Raw genomic sequence first — 19,894 nt, forward strand, 5'->3', positions numbered from 1 at the left:
CATCGGTTGGCAAAAAAAGTACTAGCTCCCAAGAAAAAACTTCCTCTCGGATGATAGACCACGGGCGAATAACACAAAATAAAAAGATTCTGAACCTCCAACCCCACAAAAACACAACAAAAACGCGTGTTATGTTTGAATTTCGAAAGACAGTTTTGTGTTCTATTGATGAAGGTTAAAAACACTGAAAGGTACAACAAAGTTGTCGGTGCAATTATTCTTATTTTTTTAAACAGTGGTAATTTTTTTTCGGAATATAGCGTACTAGTATCCGTAGTAACAATAAATGACTTAATTAATTTTGTTGTCGTCTATATTTGAGAGCTCAAAAAAAGGGGTTTCAGTGCAAAAAAAAAAAAAAAAAAAGCCAAGTTATGACCGAGGGGTTCTAAACTTCCAACTTGATTTATTTTGGGAGACATAGGCCCTCATTGGTTTTTTTAATTCATTATTACTGATGAGAGTAGGTATTTTTTCTTCAAATTGAGGCTCGTTTTGAGAGTTACATTATATAAAGTTGGAAGAGGAGTAACTCGACGGGCCCAGGGATTCCCATATTAAATTCAGCAGGGGATTTAAGTTCAATGAATAATTTTCCCGTTACATTGAAAAGTGTTAATCTTTTTAATATTTAGCACTCAGAAATGGAAGTTTATTTGTACCACCAAAAGGGTAACAATCGTCACTAGATTACACTTAATTGGATGTCTGTTCTGCTTTGTAATCGCGCAAATTGGATTTAAACCTCTCAGTTGAACATAATATTCAATTCACAAAACAAATTTTAAGTGTCAACTTTATTTTTTGTTTTTTCTTGTCAATCAATTAGTGGTGCTCTAACTCAACACCCACAATGCATTGGATGCCACGTAAGAAGCCATTTTGTAGCTGGTGTCCGCTTGTATACAGTGTAGGGTGGCAGGGAAGTAAGCGACAACCAGCGATCGAACTTTGCACACAAAATTGACGTGTATCAATTTGCGCCGTGTGTTTGCAGATTATCCACCGGGTAGGACGAAAAAACAACTCAAAAGTTACTGCTTCTGCTTAATACAGAAAGTCTGTTGCGGAGTTACGGAGGCTGTTTCGACCATCAGACATATTTCACGACTTGTGCATTATTTTCTGACTAATTTGTAGGTGAACATGGGTGGAAATACCAGCGTAGAAGTTCCCGGTGGTGGTACCGAAGGATATCACGTTTTGCGGGTAAGGAATGACATTCACGCCGTATCTCAGGCCGTAAACCACGGCCGAGCTCAGTGCTTCTCTGCCGGGCCATTTTCCCAAGTTTGGATTCGGTTTTCATGTTCAAATTCAGTTGGCTGTATGCATCCATTTTCCTGTACTCATGTGTAGTTGTATTTGTTCGTGACTTAAACATAAATTGTGCACATAAACTGTTAGCCCCACTTGTGTGGCCAAGGATAGCTGAATCCTCCTTGGCCACACAAGTGGGGCTAATTAACTGTAAGAATAATATTGTTCAAAAAGAATTTTGTGTAAATTAATTTTGCGAACATTCATTCATGAATCACCTCAAGTCATTTAGACCAGTCAAGTCCATGCCTCAAATTTGACCAACAACTCCCAGTAAATCTGTTTAAAACTGGTTATTCCTTGTTTTATACACTTTATAATTAGCCACCTTAATAACACTGCATGAACATTATCGTTTAATTCAATTGTAAAGAAAATCTTTGTTTATCATGGAGAGATAGACTATAGAGTTGCTAAATTATTGTACGTATTATTGTATGAGATACAATTAACTGACCCTTTCTTGCTCATACAAGCAAACATTGGTTTAACGTCTATGGTTATGTATTGCACAAATCAAGAAATTATGATACAGTAACTAGACGACAATATTTGTTCTATTTCTAGTCCTTGTGAAAATCAGTGGTTAGCTGGGGGATTCGAACTCACAACCTTGTGATTGCAAGTTCTGCAGTCAAACTTGACCAGCTGTTACTTTACCAATTAGATTATGCTTGTCTCTTGGCTTGTTCTCGGACAAGTTTGCCCATTCCAGTAATCAACAATCAATCCAAGCTTGTTAAGGTTTGGATTTGATTTGTTTGTTTGTTTTTATAAATCAAACCAATTTCAGTCCCATTGTTGTTGGTTAGACTAGAGCAATAACCCAATGCAACTCAAAATGTTTAGTACTCAACTTTTTCTTGATTTGAAGACACACAAGACAGTTTGCTCAAACAGTACTTTACATTGCGGAACATTTCCATTAATTTTGTTTTAGCCTTGTCGGTTTTGGGAATACCATTTTCTCATATGCAATATTTTCAACTTTGAAGCTAAAAACCCTTTGTGCATTAGGTGCTTTTTCCTCAAACATGACACCATATTAGTCCAGTAGCTTATTGACAAATGCCATGATTAATCTCTATTTTGTGTTCTGTTTGCCAATGACCTATAAATAATTATTACACATTTTAATAGAAATGTCCAAAGTCTCCTCAAAGTGTTTGTATCAAATCAAGAATGCGCCAAGCCTTTATGCATCTGCAGGTGATAATTTGAAGTAGTTGCTGATCAAAGGTGACTGTCCCACAGATACTGGCAGAGCTGAAACAGATTTTATTGTTTGCATCACAAAAATTCATGGCCTGTTTTTATCTTTATACAGAGACGGGACAGGTTTTTGCTTCGGTTGCAAAACTCCAATCCCCCCCCCAAAAAAAAAAAAAAAAATTGTCAAAAGCATTACCCGGCCATAAATACACGTACATGTATTGCAGCATTGTGTAGGAACAAATTTAACAAAGAATTTGTTTAACTATTCAGGCAACAAAAATCTGAATTAATTCTTTTGATAACCAAATTAACCAGTAAAGTATCCGATCTTTAAACCTTTATTATTGAAGTTTTGATATTGGCTGATAAATTTGGCTTTGCTTGTGTGCATAATGTGCTGCTGGGTTAAGTTGTTAAATATCTGACGCTGTGTGTGGCACTTTAAACTGTATTAAATCTTGGTAAAATCTTCTGGGAATTCATAGACACCCACACCATTTGTTTGTGGTATTGCATCAGAATTTGAAATTGTCTTAGCCAACACCCAATACATTGTACAAGGATTCTGCCTTTTTATATCGGTTGAGAGTGCATTGCATGATTAGTTGTAGTTTTACAATGTACCGTACCCGTGGCAACCAATGCATTGCAAGCAGTGTGCTGTGTGTCCATAGCAACAGCAGCTGCTTGGTACCTAGACAGTCTAGACACAATTGATGAATACTGTGGGTTGTTAAGGCCGAGTCACTTTGCAGCGATAACGAAAACGATCACATCTGGGGGTCGTAGCTTTTTCAGAAGCACTCAAAGCAGTCAAAGCAGTCAATATTTGCATTTATCTCAGTCTTCAATTGCTCAAATCAAAAGATAAGTCAAAGTAATTTTGCGATACTTTTGGTGTCGTTGTCTTTGGGTTGCAAGTAAATGGTATACAACTTTGAATGGCATATACCGTTTTCGCTGGCAACCTGTTTCTGCTCAGCAAAACTTTTAGTTTGCTAGCATTTGTTTATCCGTTCGAGATCTCGTTCAAGATTCTGAATGATTTATTATGTAACAGCTTTGAAAAACAAGGAAGAATCACCAACATTGACACATTTTATTTGCTTCCCATTTTTCAGGTACAAGAGAATTCACCAGGACACAAGGCAGGGCTGGAGGCGTTCTTTGATTTTGTAATAGGCATTGGAAACACAAGACTGGTATGTTATTTTACATCAATGATCATATTATTATATCACCCAAGTGGACCCCTGTCATTTGATTAGAGGATCGTGGGTCACATTATTTCACTGCCTACTCTTTTGTCGTAAACTGTGTAATTAGCCGCGCATTTTACTTCATTTACCGTGTATTTTACTTCCAATTGGGGTACATTTCAATTCATCACATTTGGTCTATAAAAAGCTAATTTCATTTCATGTGGTGTTGTTTTTTGACAATTCCCTTTAATCTGGTGTTGTTTCTTTATGATTGTCGTTTCATTCTGTGATATTTCTTGACGATTATTGTTTCATCCTGTGTTGTTTCTGGACGATTCAGGACAAGGATGATGACACTCTGAAGAAACTCCTGAAGGAGAATGAAGAACGTCCAGTCAGAGTGCTGGTGTACAGCAGCAAAACTTTATCCGTCCGAGAGGTCACGCTGACCCCAACCAATAGATGGGGCGGTCAGGGGTTACTTGGGGTCAGCATTAGATTCTGCTCCTTCGAGGGAGCAAACGAGAATGTTTGGCATGTTTTGGTAAGGATAAATAAACCATTAATTACTAAAGATGACAAATACCATAATTTACTCCTTGCTTGATGGGCAGCGCACTTTCAGTTTGATTTCGCCCCTATCCTGTTCCCCATTTTAGGAGTCAAAATGTACACAAATATAGTGACCATCAAAGTGGTGGAAATGGTATTGGCACATTTTGCAGGTAGCGCCTTTTACCTGTGCTTTTTTTAATTTGAATGTTTTTAATGTCTTTGAATATTTTTATGTTTGTATACTTATTTACATGTTTATGTCTATGATTATATTGTTCTGGTAATGAATAATTGAGTGATTTGTGATAAAAGGTTTAGCTCATGAGCATTGAATTTAATAAATGTGTTAAATTTATCAGCATGTTAGGTGCTGGAAGCACTTTTCTATTTAATTGAAGTTGAGGTTGCAAAATATTTGTGATTATTTAAATATATAATTCTGTCTTTAAATAAGCAAATAAGTTTTAAATTTTAACTTATTAAAATATTATTTTGACACTGCCCTATTTGTATAGTACACATGTTATAATTCCTTCTTTCATTTTCCCAAGCTGTTTTTAACGGATAACCAGATGTTGATGATTTTCAATAAATTAATTGCTGAATTTGATTAATAATTATTTATTATTGACACTTTGCAGGATGTACAGCCAACGTCACCCGCAGCCCTGGCAGGGTTCAGATCTAACACAGACTACATCATCGGGGCTGATACTATCCTACATGAGGTATGTTTGTCCGTTTCAATAGACATCCATGGACAGTGAATTAGTTCATCCATGGAGGAAGGAAAATTATCCATGGTTCAACACACTATTAATAATGTTATTGTTGAATGGACTATGTATAGAAATACATGAAGGTCATTCTATACAACTCAACAATAACATTATTACTAGTGTGTGTATCACAGTGTCCTGGGTATAGTTCACTGGTTTACTGTTACAGTGCTCAACATGTATTTATTTTAACATTATTTGGTTTGACCTAAATTAAGCACTGTATACTCAGTACTTTACAGAGTTCTATGAAAAATGCCTTTGCTTTGTTAAGGATTTTCATGATTTCAGGATTTCTGTAATGAACTTGATCTTGTTTTTTGTATGTAACTTAATGGATTGGTGATTTGAATTGTATTCCTCACATGACGACGTATGAGATGTATCTGTTGTTATTGTGTTATTGTTTAAATATTTTACATGTTTATTTTTACCCACATACCTATGTAATGTACTGTAGATGAAGTTTTCATCTATTTGTTTATCTCCTTCACCTGTCTGTAGTTTCATTCCATCATTTTCTTAATTCAGTTTATTTAATAGTGTGTATGGTTTAATCAAATAAATAGTTACTGCAGAATTAACTAGTGCATTAATCAATCAAGTCAAGACCATACAGCGGCTTGAGGCCAAAGAGTTCACATAAATCATCTTGTGTGATTTGGTATTTTTCTTATTTCAGTCTGAAGATTTGTTTTCCTTAATTGAATCTCATGAGAATCGTCCTCTCAAGCTGTATGTGTACAATGTGGAGACGGATGGATGTAGAGAGGTCACCATTACACCAAACCGCACTTGGGGAGGAGAGGGCATGTAAGTAGAAGACATCCTTCAATACCCTCTGAATATTTGGTCGATAAATAATGTTGAAAAGACAATTATTAGCAGTATTTGTACTCTTTTTATGTTTTATTAAAGGAACACGTTGCCTTGGATCGGACGAGTTGGTCAAAACTAAAGCGTTTGTAACCGTTTTTTATAAAATGCATATGGTTGGAAAGATGTTATAAAAGTAGAATACAATGATCCACACAAGTTTGCCTCGAAATTGCGTGGTTTTCCTTCTACTGTGCGAACTAACATGGTCGGCCATTTATGGGGGTCAAAATTTTGACCCCCATAAATGGCCGACGTGTTAGTGGACGAGGTAAAAGGAAAACCACGCAATTTCGAGGCATGTTTGTGTGGATCATTGTATTCTACTTTTACAACATCTTTCTACCCATATGCATTTTATAAAAAACGGTTACAAACGCTTTTCAAAGACCAACTCGACCGATCCAAGGCAACGTGTTCCTTTAAAAAGGGAGGAAAGAAATCATCAAAACAAAAATGTTTGAAAAGAAATTTCTCAAATCCTAAAATTTGATCACATTTAAACCTCCCATGTTCATGCCAACATCAGGCTACACTACTTTTACTCCGTTGGTAGAGCATCGACACTTTGATCTGGAAATTGGAGGTTCAAGTCCTGCTTTGTTCAATTTGTCTTCGTTCATCCCAAAATTATGCTAATTTTAGTAACAGCTATGTGAAATCAGGCGGCACTTTGTGTAAAATAAATTGTTGAAGGAAAACTTGCTTCTAAGGAATTCCTACTAATTTGATTTATTTAGCTATCCATTAAATCAAATTCTGTAATGCTTTTATTTGTCAGCCTGGGTTGTGGAATAGGATATGGATACCTGCATCGGATACCAACACGTTATTTCCCAGAGGGGCGAAAGATGACATTCTCTGCCCATCTCAATGCTCCGGTGATTCCTGCAGAAGTCTTAGAAGGTGTTAGCAAAGATCCACTTTTAGAAGGATTTGCAGAGGTGGGAAACTTAAAAGTAGTTTGTTAAACTTTCATAACAGCATTTTGTATTTAGGGCCTTGTCAATTAAAGCAAATTTTACGGTCAACTTGAAAGCAACCAACTGCAGTGCAGGCTACAGTACCACTTTTATAGCACACGAGTCATTCTTTTAATATTGTGTTTCAGTCCCCAAGAAAAATATGTGAACTTTCAAATATGAATGCCTTTTCTTCTTTTGGAGATTGCCTGGAACCAGTTGCCTGTAAATTGCCAGTATGACTTGGCCCTTATAATTTGTTTTGAACTTGAACTTTTACAGGTTGTCTATATTAGGTCACAAAAAGTTGGGGATACTGGTCTTTGACAGTTAATGATGTTTGCTTTGAGGTCTAGCAAATAAATAGTGTTTTGAACAGATTTCCAAGTTTCTTATATGAATGTATACTTCTTGGTGATTCACCAAAATCTTTACAAGATTTTTCTTGAAAATGGCCTGTTGTGACAAGTTGTATTTCTGATATTGTTTGTTGTAGGTGTCCCTAGCCTCTTCAGCAGACACAAGTCAAATAGAGAAGGGTCTGTCTAGCGTGTCCTTTTCTGCTGACCCTCCTGTTCAGATCCCCCATCCTGCTGCTGTTGGAGCTCAACCAACAGTGCCTGTCACACCACAGAACTCTGCTGGTGATTCAGCGACAGCAGGTGAGTCCCTTCAATCACATTGAGCATTCCTTTTGTAAATTTTCAATAAAGAGTGCGCATGTAATTTATTGAGTGTATCTTTTAGATAATTGTGTGTATATTTTATGTGGAACGTTCCCATATTTTACTCAATTTAGCCTTTGGTTGCCATGTGATTTTTGACAAACCTTTCATGAAGATATAAATAATAAATGAATGAAAATGAAAGTTGAGACACACACACACCAAGTTTCTTGTCAACATTCTTGAATTAACTTCTGTCTTGCTCTCCTTCTACAGCCTCTACAGGAGTCCTACCACCCGTCAGTCTGGCCAACATTCCCGGCCTTCCAAATCTCAACATATCCCTGCCTCCTATGCCTACCCCGGCCCCAGTCACAACACCTGCAATGTCTGCTGCTGGCACAGCCCCAGCAGTGTCTGGTGATGGGGTCACAACTCTGCCACCCCCTGTGTCGCTCCCCGGTGGTATCACAATACCAGGCCCCACACCACTGCCCACTCTTCCTGTTGGAATCAGCACAACATCGCCGTCATCATAGGACTTGGATCTCTCTCTGTTTCATCTTTAAAATTGGGGGAATTGGTAGAAAGGGGTAGGGAGATTAATCTTCTTGATGACAAACATTCTCCATCGATTTGATCGTATTTGTTGGTCAGGAAAAATTCACTTTGACACTGTCTGCGGCTGTTTTATTGAAGGTGTATAATTTAACCTTGCTACAGCTTCAACAGTTTAATTCTACAGATCTTTATCTGTGTGTCACCATATATAGTCTTGCTGCCAGTGTGGAATGGCAATATCACACACTGATTCTCATTCTATAGACATGGTACCAAACTATTTGCCCTTCTAGCCTCCGTTTGGTTTATATTGATTTGAGAGGTAGGACAAATAAAATGGTGGTTTGATTAAGGACAATATTCAATGGTTAAAGCTAAATATACTGTAAATCTAAATACAGTTTATTTGCTTATTTATGTAGCATGGAACACTTCTCACAGTATGTTACATAATGTATAGTCTGGCACCCTGACTTACTTGGCCTAGCGAAGCTAATTTCCATACATTTGACTCTCTGAGGTTGTTACCACTGAAAGTGTAAACTAAGTTCTGAACTTGTGATATACCTATACCATGGATTTAAAGGTCCAACTTGTGCGAATCTGTTCAAAACTTCCTGCATCCCTAACTGGTTTGAGTGCTGTCAGGTACAGGCACTAAGGCAATGGCCAGGGGCATTGAGACAATTGCCGTATTGCCCCCATGAAGTATCAGGGCTATGTTCATGTAGGCTGATTCCCATCCAAGCTCACATGAGTGTTGGGGAACCAACACAGGAATGAGCTCATTTGGAGAGTGGTTTTATTTATGTCCCTGTGGTCAGCAAACACACACTGATTTACGGCTTGTTCAAATTACTACTTCTATGTAGCAATTTCCAAAGACAAAGAAGGAGACGAGGGAAGCTCTTACTTTAAGTTGTTTACTTTTTTATTTTCTCTTTCATAGTTTACACAAGGATCTAAGAAATGTATCAAATAATCTTCTTAGCATCTGAATTATTTAACCACAGTTAAGGTTGACCCAAAACAAGTCCAATACAAGGTCTCAAATTAAACAAAAAATTACAAGAAATTTTCATAGGTTTTTACTGCACCCTTTTAAGTTTTACATACTTTTCAAAGCATATCTAATTCAAGAATTTATTGACCCAAATACCTGCTCTGAAGAAGTTGCCCAAATTGCAGCCTCATATAATGTTTTGTACATATAGAGTATTTACCAGAAGCTCAAGTTGTTTGTGTTTTACTTAAAAAGTAACATTTGGGGGAAGGGGTGGTCATACCATCAGCATGAAATTAAAGATAAAGAAAAGTTCTTCTTAATTCAAATCAAGAATTTTATTTACAAGAAGTTTATGTTTTAGGTTAATAAATGTCCCACATCCTCTCCTGAAATAACCAAACCATTCCCTGTTAAATTCATAATCATTGTTGCTTATTTACTTAGGCACACAGGCGAATTGTTAAATCAGATCCAAAGATTGTATAGCGCTGCAGGCGCAAGATTGGCAACTTGGGCTGAAATGTATGGTTTTATATACCATTTCAGTAAGCAACTCTTTCTATTCTACAACAGATTAGTGCAGTTGCTGTAGCAAAACATTTGCTTACCAAAATGGCGCATAGCCATACTCTCACAAGAGATAGGGCTCCAATTGCCTTAAAGCGTTTTACCAGCTTTACTAAAGATTGAACTTGCCATATTACGAAGGAATTTGTAATTTCCAGTCCAGTAGCAGGTATATTATAAGGTAATGAATTTTGTAAATATTTTGGAAATTTTCTGATTCTCTGGGCAGGTTTGCAATTTGGTGTCCTTTGCCCTTGATGAACACATGGCATTTGATGCATTACAATATCTGATTTAGGCCTTTCGCTTCATTCGTTTGAGGAAAAGGTACTTTTCCTTTACATATCTACTGGTATATTTCAATGAAGGCACTTGCCTCCATGCATTATCGAACCTGATAGTGTTTTTCCTACATAAGTCTTAAATCTTATACTTCATGATTGGGGTCAATCAATGTGGCAATACAGAATGTTTGGAAGAGTAGGTCATTAAAAATAAATTGTCCCCAAACCAACCTCTAGATATGACATCACAGTGTTGGTTGGTACGTAGATTGCTTTACATGGCAACATTTGGTCAATGTGATTGTTGAGCTTGAAGTTAAAAAAGTTGACCATGAATTATACACAGTATATCAAAACAAAAGTAAAAAACAAAAACAGAGTTTATGTAGACTTAAAAAAAAAAAGAGTTAAACACTTCTATATTTGAATTATGTAAATTATTATTGACTTTAAATTTAAAAGGGTAAAATTGAAGTATTGAAAGTACCGTATACTTTAAGGAAAGGTCTTTGAGGAATGAACTAAACCGAATGAAATTACAACAAATTTTATGATTATTTATTGTTTGCTTATTTTGTTGTTCTTTTTTGTCTTTTTTCCTTTAAAGTGGAGTTTTGTTTATGAAACTTGAGTAAGAAGTATCAAGACACAACATAGGGTACATGCATGTAATAATTGTATCTAGTTTCTCCACTTAAGCTTGTTTCTGCCCAGTTCCTGAACCAGTTCTAGTGTTGACAAAACAATCCAATTTTGGATCTATAAGATGCAGTTGTCTTGGAGTAACATTACCAATCCTAAGAATGTCATTGTTGATCCACTATTATTCCGGTCACCTCTTGGCGAAGTTCTTATCAAGAGCAGCTTTGGTCCGTTGGATGTTGTAGATATTTCTATGGATACGATCTTCTACTGAGCTGTTCTCGGGTAACTTCATAGGTCTGAATAATTCAAAAGCATGAAATTAATGATCAGTAAAGCTGTGTTGGGACTAATGGCTATTGTTGTGGCTAATGCATTATCACTGTAAGGTCTGTATCAGTGTTCTTACCGCAGCCATAAGCCATAGTCGTGACTGAGGTCGTTTAATAGACCCCCTTGCTTCTTGCTTCTTGCCTCACAAAGTCAAACAGAGCCCTCACCGAGGTCAACATCGGGGTGTTGTGAGAAGTGTGTACACATTTGCACCTCTCCATTTTAGTTTTCAGCCTTTGATAGTATTTGGATTACTCAAGACAGTTTTATGAAGGCTTACTGGTATTGTGATACAGTTATATTTCATATTGTGATAACTTACTGTGCAAATTCAGCATTCTTGGATTTCTTCTTCTCCATTTCGACCTCGGCCTGTTCCTCTTTCTGTATGAAACGAATTTATAAAGATGCAAGATTCAGGAAAGGACAAGTTTAGCAAAACTTTCCGTGACTGTAAGTTAGTCTACCAACAGCGGTGCACACCACAGTGAACATCCAAGCCATGTAGATTTTTTTTTCTTCAGATCTTTGAATTGGCCAGAATTCAGCGGCTATTTTTTTATATGTGCCAAAAATACATGTTCTAAAATAAATAATTCTGAAATTGACATTTTGGGTCCTGAAACCTAACCCACAGTTCATGCCAACATTTTTCATTATGGGTAGATTTTTTTACTTCACCAAAATTAAGCATTTGAATAATTAAAGACTGACCTCGTAGGTCATGACCCTTGACTTGCGTTGGTCATCCCTCCACTGTGCATTCGTCATCATCTCAGCTCGCTTTCGCTCCATCTCCTCAGTCGTCAGTTTCCTTCACAATAAAAAAAAAACAATAATGCTGAGTTACTATGGCTGCAAATGAGGAAACAAACCAACTTCCAATAGGTCTTCAGTTTTGTCCTTTAACCTGAAATTCTTATAGCTTTTTAAAAGATGTTAAAGTTTTAATTTTCTGAAACACATGACAACAAGTAACTATAAGAAACCAATTGTTTATCTATTTGTACCTTTTGGGCTCCATACTCTTTTGGCTATTCCTTTGCTGTGGAGATTTGCTCCTTGAGACTTTGTCAGCTGACCTCCCATGATGCTTCAGAGGTGAACGTGATCGACTCCTTCCCCTCCGTTTCTCACCTCGATTGTCACTATTTCTATTTCTCTCTACTCTGGATACGGGTGAGGGTGACCTATTCTGTTTTTTCTCGTGGTGTTTGGTTCTAGAATGGGAAGATCTATCATGGTTTCTTGAGCTATGCTTGTCTCTGCTGTCGGACTGATATTTAGGAGGGCTAGATGCTTGAGACAGGGGCGGGGATCTTCGCTGGCTTCTTGCTCCTCTCTGCAGACCATAACCTGCTGGAATCCTCTCTTCATCATGTCGCTGTCTCCTTGATGCTGGGGGTGATGACATATTATCTCTCCCTCTCTCATGAGATCGTGACATTTTCATTTGCTCCGTTGATTTGTGTCGTTTTCGCTGCATGCCCTGGTCGTCAGAGTCACTCTCGCTGGAGGAAGACTCGGACTGGACTTTCTTCCCTCTATGTTCCTTCAATATTTCTCTCTCTAAAAGCTCTTTCATTCTACTCTTGTTCAGGGAAGCAAGTGTCTGTTCCTGTCCTCGTCCGCGACCCCGATCGTCGTCACTCCCACTTGAGGAATGTTTTCTGTTGTGACCTCTCATGTGATGTTTTCCTTTGTGTCTGTCGCTGGATGCTCCAGAGTTGTGCATTCTCCTCTTCTGGTGTCTTGAGGCTGTGTCATCATCGCTCTCGCTCTCAGACCTCCTGTGTTTTTTCCTCTTCTTCTCCTTGTGTTTCTTGGCCTTTTTACTCTTCTTTTTGTCGGATCCAACTTGAGAATGAAGCTTGAAATGAAAATAAAAAATCAAACTCATTTAGTTTAAACATCTTGTGTTCATTGATATAAACTTGAAAAATTTACGGAATAAATCTTTCTTTTTTTCATAGTCCGAAAATATTCAGAAAACTGCTTTACACACAACTGTGTTTAGGGTGTAACCAAAATGTTTTTTTTTCCAGGATACAACAAGGAAGGACGATGTACAGAAACCATCAAAGAATGACTCAATCAGTTGTGAAATATAAATAAGATATCTTCTTTAAAGCTTACCAATTGTTGTAGCTGTTTCATCCTTATTGGATTACTAACTAGCTCCTTCCGATTGTTCAGTTCACGCTTTCTGAAAAAGTAATACAGTAGCCAGAGTAAAAATGACATCACTTCCCAACTTGGCATATTTTATAAAGCAACATTTATTGTTTAGTCTAGTATTCAACAGCAACATTCCTTAGTTCCAAAATAAATAAAAATTACCCAACTTGAGTTTTCTGAAGATGATGACTTATTATTTGTGTATTTTTCTACAAATGTTGGATTGAACGTCAAAAAGTGGAAGAACATGAAGAAGTAGAAACTAAAAACTAAGAAAATTTACTTGATTGCAAAGAGTGGATCCTCTCGCATCTTCCTGGCCATATCCTTGGCATCAATAGCAGGACTTGCTGGGCTGCTCACAACTGCAATAGCACCACGATCCGGAGCCTAAAAACGAACACAAAATGCACAATCAACATTTTAATTATGAAACAAGGTGTAGACAAATCTTTCTAAAGGCAATCCACAGGGGGCTTGAGTTGGAATTGAGCCCTCTGCTGTCTAGACTGATGTCTGACCGCTGGATTATCAAGCTAAATGCAAAGACTTTGTGAGTGAACATGATACTTCTTGAGAGGCTTTTTATAACCTAAAAATGAGTGAGTTCTTCTTACCCCGTTGGACTGGGTATTTCCACTTTGTTTATCAACGATGACTTTGTCAACCTCCTTCCCAAGCAGGTAATCGTCAGGGTTGACATGACCCCCTGGTCCTTTGTACATCCAGTCTAGGCGATCTTTGCGCTTCCTTTTGTTCAATAGAAAAACAAAAAGCAAAATTTAATTGTTACTTCAAGTTTATCCCTCCCTGGGCAAGACCAGCAAACTCTGAAGGGTGTTGATGGGAGAAAAGTTAACAAATTTATTAGTACAAATGTTTCCGCCTTTGATATTGTCCTTTGTGTTTCCATCTCCTTGACGTCAAACCAGCCCCTTCCCTCCCCCTTTGTCTACCTTTTATTACTGTTTACCCCTTGCTTTGCTGTGTGCTTCCTGACTTTCTCTCTCTATTCATGTATTCCCACTTGACTGCTTATGTAACACTTGTAAAGTGTGTTGTGTTGTCATTTAGCCTTTAGAGTCTTTTCCACTAGAGTCGAAAAGTCAGACCAAACTAGAAGTGTTGTATCTGAACCAGTTTCAAATACTCACTCAATGACCCCAGCATCTTCTCCTCTCCTCCTCATCTCTTCTATGGCTCTCTCTTCTTGACGCTCCTCCTTGAGTTCTGCAAGTCTCTTTCGCTCCTTCTTGTCACTCTCCTCTAGCTTCCACTTCTTCTCCTGGTTGTCAAGGCGACGAGGATCCCAACTCTTCTTCAGGTTCTTGGGTAGTGAAAGGATTTTTAAAACATTATTATATTTAACCAAAAGGCTTGTTTTACAGTGTGACATACACTGTATACTGTAAACAACTGCAAGCTCTATTTCTTCCTTCATGCTTTAATTCACTACTATTTGGGATACAATTTTGGTCTTGGTACAAAACGAGTCCAGATAAATATTTCTAGATCTGAAAAATCCCCAGGCTGAGATTGAGGCTTTATAATCCATATGCTGCTTAATATTTCCATTGAAATTCCTAGATGTATTCGTTTCTTGGGCAATTGTTATTTCTCTGTAAGTACTAGCCTCTACGAGCTTCACACAACTTAAGTTAGTTTACCAGATCTCCTCCCCCCATGATGATGGTCTGTTATTGCTCTGTGTGATATCTTGACTGGTGGTACGTCTTTGGGACGATTGTAGCTGTTGTTTGACAAGTAGAATTAGCTATCTCCTGCTGCAAACATGGAAAAGAATATCACATACATCAAACGATAAGGACATTTAAACTTGGTTTACTATACTACTTCTCATCAGACATCAATACCTGGCCCCACACACAGTACAGTGTGAACCAGTGTACTGACTGACGAGCCCAATCTTTGAAGACGCAGCCATTTATATGTATAAAAAAACCAGGCCCTGTGGTGCAACTTGTTTATATAGCACTGCAAACTGCTTCAAAGTTAAATTCTAATCATCATGCATATGCATAGATTTCGATAAAATAAGAGTTAAGACAAAAAGAAACAAGAACAAATATTATTATTAATAATAAAAGTCTGACCTGGTGACACCAAGATCAGTCTCTGCATGGTCTCTGTTTTCTTGTGCCAATAGAATACTACCCTTTACAATAAAGCTACAACAACACGTTGTTAATGTCAATGTAATGTTTGCTGAATGATTAGTTTAGTCTTAAGTGTAGAATGCAAGCCAAACAAATGGCAATGCAAAGTATTGCAGACAATTTAAAAAAATTAATTGTAAAAGTGCAATTCAGACAGGTATAACAGATTTAAATATAAACATTTAATACAAAAAAGAAACATATAATTATACTTTACCCATCAATCACTTATTCTGAGTTGCTTGGTCTGTGAAAAGCTCAAGTTGGCAACCAAAATTCGAGGAAAATCAAGATATTAAAAAACACCTATACGTTTGTGCACAGCGATCAACCTCGTTGTGTATACGTCATAAAATAATGTGCTCTCCACCTCGTTCCCAATATATACACACAAACATATTGCTCAACCCTCGGAGAAAAAGGTTAAATGATGTGTATTTTGAGGTCACGCTTGAAGGTCTTGCCGCAAGGGCAGGTCATCCGGGGGTTCCCCACCCCAATTAAAATAGTTTAAAGCAATCTTAATTAAACGATAATTGATCATAGTTTCATAAATTAATTGGTATAAAACATATTAAAAACATGTATTATGGAAATAAAACATTAAGATTGATTACGTATTTAAATGAATCGATTGAAATTTTAGTCACAAATTTTACCGACCGTGAGTCTAGGGTCGCAGGGTCACAAAAACGTAAACAGTGGGTGTTTATAATCTTGGCACAACGTCACGTCTACACGCACAATCACATCGCATGCTGCAGCAGCGCGGAGCATACAGTTCATACACATTTCGGGCGTTTTGACACGAACACATTTATTTTGCAAGGGTAGCAGTTGCAAGTAACACGCAAGAAAGAAGCTCTGAAACTTCATCATGTCTGAGGATTTGAAAGCTGGACATGCACCTGCAGGTACTGAAGTTTAAAGTAAACACTTTTTGAGTTGCCCAACCAAATCGTAAAATTTAAATGCCCCAAAAAAAAAGTTGACTGGTATGTTGTGCAAAAATAGCATTCGCAATTCTGCAGCAAACCTGATGGTGTAGACCCTCCCTAACTGCTTAGGTGGCCTCGTCTAACTTAAGCCTTTGGTAGAGGGCATGTTGGGACTGGAAGTGTGGGTGGGCATTGTGGTAGAGCTGGTATCTGTTTCTGATTATTTTCACATTACATTAATTCATTGAACTTACGATGTTGTACTATGTAGACATTTTGTCTGAGCGAAAGCCCTCTTTAAGTTTAACTACCTTCAATCAACCTCTGCTAGTTATTTAACCATAATCTTTAAAAATAAAATAAATGTTTTTAATTTGTAGTATTATAAAATAGTACGGATACAAATACAATCCATACTAATCATGTAGCTGTTATTTTTAAGATTTGTTTTGTTGATTTTTCTCTTTTTCTCTTTATATAGTCAAAGCAGGAGGCATGCGAATTACGCAGAATGCCAAACCGCATGAGAAGCCTCAAGAAATGACCCCAGAAGAGGAAGAGGAATATGGCCCAGCTACAAGGTGAGGCATCGAGGGCTTCGCTGATGGTTGCTGGCTATGATTTGCAAGTTTGGAAAAGCACAGAAATTATATTTGGATGGACCTTGTCTTTATCGCCATGTGTGTGAAAGAAGGACGTACAAGGAGTCCATTATAGAAATATATGCCTGCCACACTTAATGTCGGCCAAACAACATTCAATGCGGGTTTAACAACGCCTGAAAAAGGCTCAAAAATCAAGTGAAGGATTAGTATGCTTTACATAACAAACTAGAGGAGGGCTTTGTAGTTTTTTCTTGTCAACTGGTTCACAACTTTCAGGAAAATTGAAGGATAATGGAAGTCTGTTAACGTTTCTTAGAAATCGCTCACTTGTGTATTTATTGTTCTTCTTTCTCTAGCCCTCCCAAGCCTGATGTTCAAGTTTTGATCTCTGGCGCCCTGTCCAGGGGGAATAAAGACTTTCCACCGGATGCTGTACGTGCATTTCATGATAAGCCTCAACCTTCACACCAGAAGTCGCCTCAGGGTAAACAGAATCATCATCTAAACCAGCCCCGGAAATAGAGAGCTTACAATTTGCTTTCAGGCTGCGCTATCATGTTGGGAAGAGATCTGAGAAGGAGGTTGAAGGTTGCGTGGTTGATGTAAGCGAAGGAGTTGTCAGGTTTTACAATACTGTGTGGTGACATTACTGCCTGACAACCCTGTTTTACATCATGAATAATTCATGGCAGGTCCTTAACAAAATACCTTAAAGGTATTGTCAAACAATGTTGACGACCTGTTTTAAAGTTTAATAAACAAAAAAAGATTACAAAGAAAACTGTCAAGATTTATTTTACATTTTATCCATATTCCCATGCCAAAATATTTTGCATGTAATGCTTTCATCTTTGAACAAAAACACATATATTGACCGATTGTTTTCGAAATCACAACTTTTTTTTTAACAAAGAGGTGGTGGGATTTGTGGACTTAATTATGCTTTACATTTTCAACACTGTCTTCTTTGACGTGTGGAGGTTTTTTTGAAGGCCCATCATGATGTGTTGAAGTTCCAAACAAATGTTTAGTTTGGTTAAAACACATGGAGGAAGGAAATTATTTTCCTTCATGGTTACCAAATGAGACTTCTGATTATTCTTTAACTTGTTTTCCCCTCTATTTTTCACATTAATCTATATTTGTTTTGTTTTAAAAGGGAATTGAGTCATTTAATAACTTGCCAAAAATTGTTGATATTTAACTACACCAAAATCATGTAGAGTCACTTTCCCTGGTTTGGCCTGATTTTGGATTGAGCAATGCAAAGACATTTTTTCCTTCAGCAAAGCTGTTATATGAATCTTAAATGAAGATCTTACAGAAATTAAAGTTTACTATCTCAATATTCCATCCTTTAAGGATTTTCAACTTTTTTTGAAGAGATAGATGCTGGATTCCTGGTAAAAATTTCAACTACAATGACAGACTTTTGGGGACTCTAGGTGGCAGCTGACTTGCCTATAAATCCACCGTTCTTGGAAGTTTGCACATGCTCAGGATAACATAACAATGAATGAGTTACCTAGTATGCCTTCTGCCACCAGGTGTCCAAAAGAGTCTTCATTGAAATACAAATTTACTTATGTGGCGTAAGTTAATCTAACTAATCGTGTAGACAAATTCTGTGTAATTTTTGGAAATCAACCATTGTAAACAATTTATGACAATTCAAAAGCGCTCTAAGAAGAAAGCAAAAAACAAACTGTCTTTTAAATTAAACAAAGTCTGTATCTCAAACTTTGTTAGTGTTATTTTCCTCCTTTGAATTTTGCTGTCCAAGATCTCTTTATTTAGCACAAGTTACAGTTTACTACAAATTCAAGTTAAATGATATATAACTCATTGTTTTTCTTCTCAATTTCCCAAGTTTGTTCGCTCACAAATAAGTGTTCCAGTAATAACTAAATTGTCATGTTTTACTACATACAACTCTTGCATTATTGACAAGATTTATTGTTCTTTATTGATATTATGCAGTTACAAACTTGTTTTGTATCATTTACAGCTGATACAGTCAAATATATATTTTGTTTGTGATGTTAGCAGTAATCTTATTTGATTCTTTTATTTTTCATAGAATGGATCTTTTCAAGCATGATCTGAGCACAGTAATCAGACTTATTTCAATCAGATTTTATTTGTTCTGCCATTTTATCAATCATGTCTGTTAAACTATTTTATGTGCAGGGATAATCACTTCAAGTTTGAAAATAAATGATAATTTCTAACATTTGTAATGCCAGTAAGAAGATTGATCATGAAATCGTGAGTTTAATTTTTATAAAAGTATGTTACAATCATAAGGAACATCTCATAGAAATACAATTCTTATCTTACAATGGACATTACAGTATAAGTAAGAATTGAATGCATGAATTGTTAGCTAGATGTTGAGAAAGCTATATGCCATTCTTTCCGAGAAATGTGTTCACTGTATGTAACCTCCAACTTGAGAAAGATACGACGTGGTGTGTTGTAATTGAAAACCAAGTTGGTATGGTAGACACTCTTTTTGTAATGAAGCCATCTTGATGTTGTTTTAGTGATGCTTTGACTAAGGTTCAGTTGTGGATGTGGCTTGATTGTCATTTGCACAAGTCTTGAAGCACAGGCTGCCCATAGCAACCTTCTTAGCAACAGCTTTAGCCATGGCTGCCATGTTTTACATGTTAACTTGGTACACATGTTTAGGGATCTGACTCTACTGGCTAGTTTGTCAACATTAAAATAAGATGGCGCTTCATCATAAGAACTTGAGGCCATTATCTCTTACATACAGAACGTCAGGCTCAAGTTAGACTCGGTCTATTTGTACTCCCTTCAGAAGTGTCGCACCAGTTCTTGACCACCATTCATTATATAGATATATGTGCCATATTATTTCTTTGAAATTGTTAAGGGTTTAATTTTATGAGAAATCTTTGAAACTACACGATCAGGAATACCATGGCTATACTCTTAAGTTTACTTGAAAATGTTTCTCTATAAAAGTGTGCTTTGGTGCTGACAAACCATATTTCATAATG

General features: G+C 36.9%; 3 protein-coding genes across 3 annotated transcripts; 2 read left to right on the top strand and 1 right to left on the bottom strand.

Moving 5' to 3' along the window:
• Positions 1-937: 937 nt before the first annotated feature.
• Positions 938-10,783, top strand: LOC139939735 (Golgi reassembly-stacking protein 2-like). The gene is made up of 8 exons (XM_071935829.1): positions 938-1,209; positions 3,657-3,737; positions 4,078-4,281; positions 4,934-5,020; positions 5,754-5,884; positions 6,729-6,891; positions 7,406-7,571; positions 7,851-10,783. The coding sequence occupies exons 1-8, from the start codon at positions 1,147-1,149 to the stop codon at positions 8,111-8,113; spliced, it is 1,158 nt and encodes a 385-aa protein (XP_071791930.1). The 5' UTR covers positions 938-1,146; the 3' UTR covers positions 8,114-10,783.
• Positions 9,049-15,649, bottom strand: LOC139939734 (pre-mRNA-splicing factor CWC25 homolog). The gene is made up of 10 exons (XM_071935828.1): positions 15,540-15,649; positions 14,813-14,929; positions 14,300-14,472; positions 13,763-13,895; positions 13,429-13,535; positions 13,104-13,173; positions 11,978-12,837; positions 11,682-11,781; positions 11,290-11,351; positions 9,049-10,933 (listed from the first exon to the last, which is right to left on the bottom strand). The coding sequence occupies exons 2-10, from the start codon at positions 14,828-14,830 to the stop codon at positions 10,825-10,827; spliced, it is 1,632 nt and encodes a 543-aa protein (XP_071791929.1). The 5' UTR covers positions 14,831-14,929; positions 15,540-15,649; the 3' UTR covers positions 9,049-10,824.
• A 415-nt stretch (positions 15,650-16,064) lies between these two features.
• LOC139939988 (death-associated protein 1-like) lies at positions 16,065-17,770 on the top strand. Its single transcript, XM_071936177.1, has 3 exons — positions 16,065-16,236; positions 16,742-16,841; positions 17,222-17,770. The coding sequence occupies exons 1-3, from the start codon at positions 16,200-16,202 to the stop codon at positions 17,385-17,387; spliced, it is 303 nt and encodes a 100-aa protein (XP_071792278.1). The 5' UTR covers positions 16,065-16,199; the 3' UTR covers positions 17,388-17,770.
• Positions 17,771-19,894: the final 2,124 nt, after the last annotated feature.

Source organism: Asterias amurensis, chromosome 7 (genome assembly GCF_032118995.1).
Source record: "Asterias amurensis chromosome 7, ASM3211899v1".
Taxonomy (NCBI): domain Eukaryota; kingdom Metazoa; phylum Echinodermata; class Asteroidea; order Forcipulatida; family Asteriidae; genus Asterias; species Asterias amurensis.

Excerpts from the sequence above, each read along its gene's own strand:
- LOC139939735 (XM_071935829.1), top strand. The coding sequence starts at position 1,147 with ATGGGTGGAAATACCAGCGTAGAAGTTCCCGGTGGTGGTACCGAAGGA. Across the intron at positions 1,210-3,656 it reads AAGGATATCACGTTTTGCGG|GTACAAGAGAATTCACCAGG; the intron begins GTAAGGAATGAC and ends CCCATTTTTCAG. Across the intron at positions 7,572-7,850 it reads TGGTGATTCAGCGACAGCAG|CCTCTACAGGAGTCCTACCA; the intron begins GTGAGTCCCTTC and ends CTCCTTCTACAG.
- LOC139939734 (XM_071935828.1), bottom strand. Across the intron at positions 12,838-13,103 it reads TGAAACAGCTACAACAATTG|CTTCATTCTCAAGTTGGATC; the intron begins GTAAGCTTTAAA and ends TTTCATTTCAAG. Across the intron at positions 11,782-11,977 it reads AAGAGTATGGAGCCCAAAAG|GAAACTGACGACTGAGGAGA; the intron begins GTACAAATAGAT and ends TTTATTGTGAAG.
- LOC139939988 (XM_071936177.1), top strand. The coding sequence starts at position 16,200 with ATGTCTGAGGATTTGAAAGCTGGACATGCACCTGCAG. Across the intron at positions 16,237-16,741 it reads AGCTGGACATGCACCTGCAG|TCAAAGCAGGAGGCATGCGA; the intron begins GTACTGAAGTTT and ends CTCTTTATATAG. Across the intron at positions 16,842-17,221 it reads GAATATGGCCCAGCTACAAG|CCCTCCCAAGCCTGATGTTC; the intron begins GTGAGGCATCGA and ends TTCTTTCTCTAG.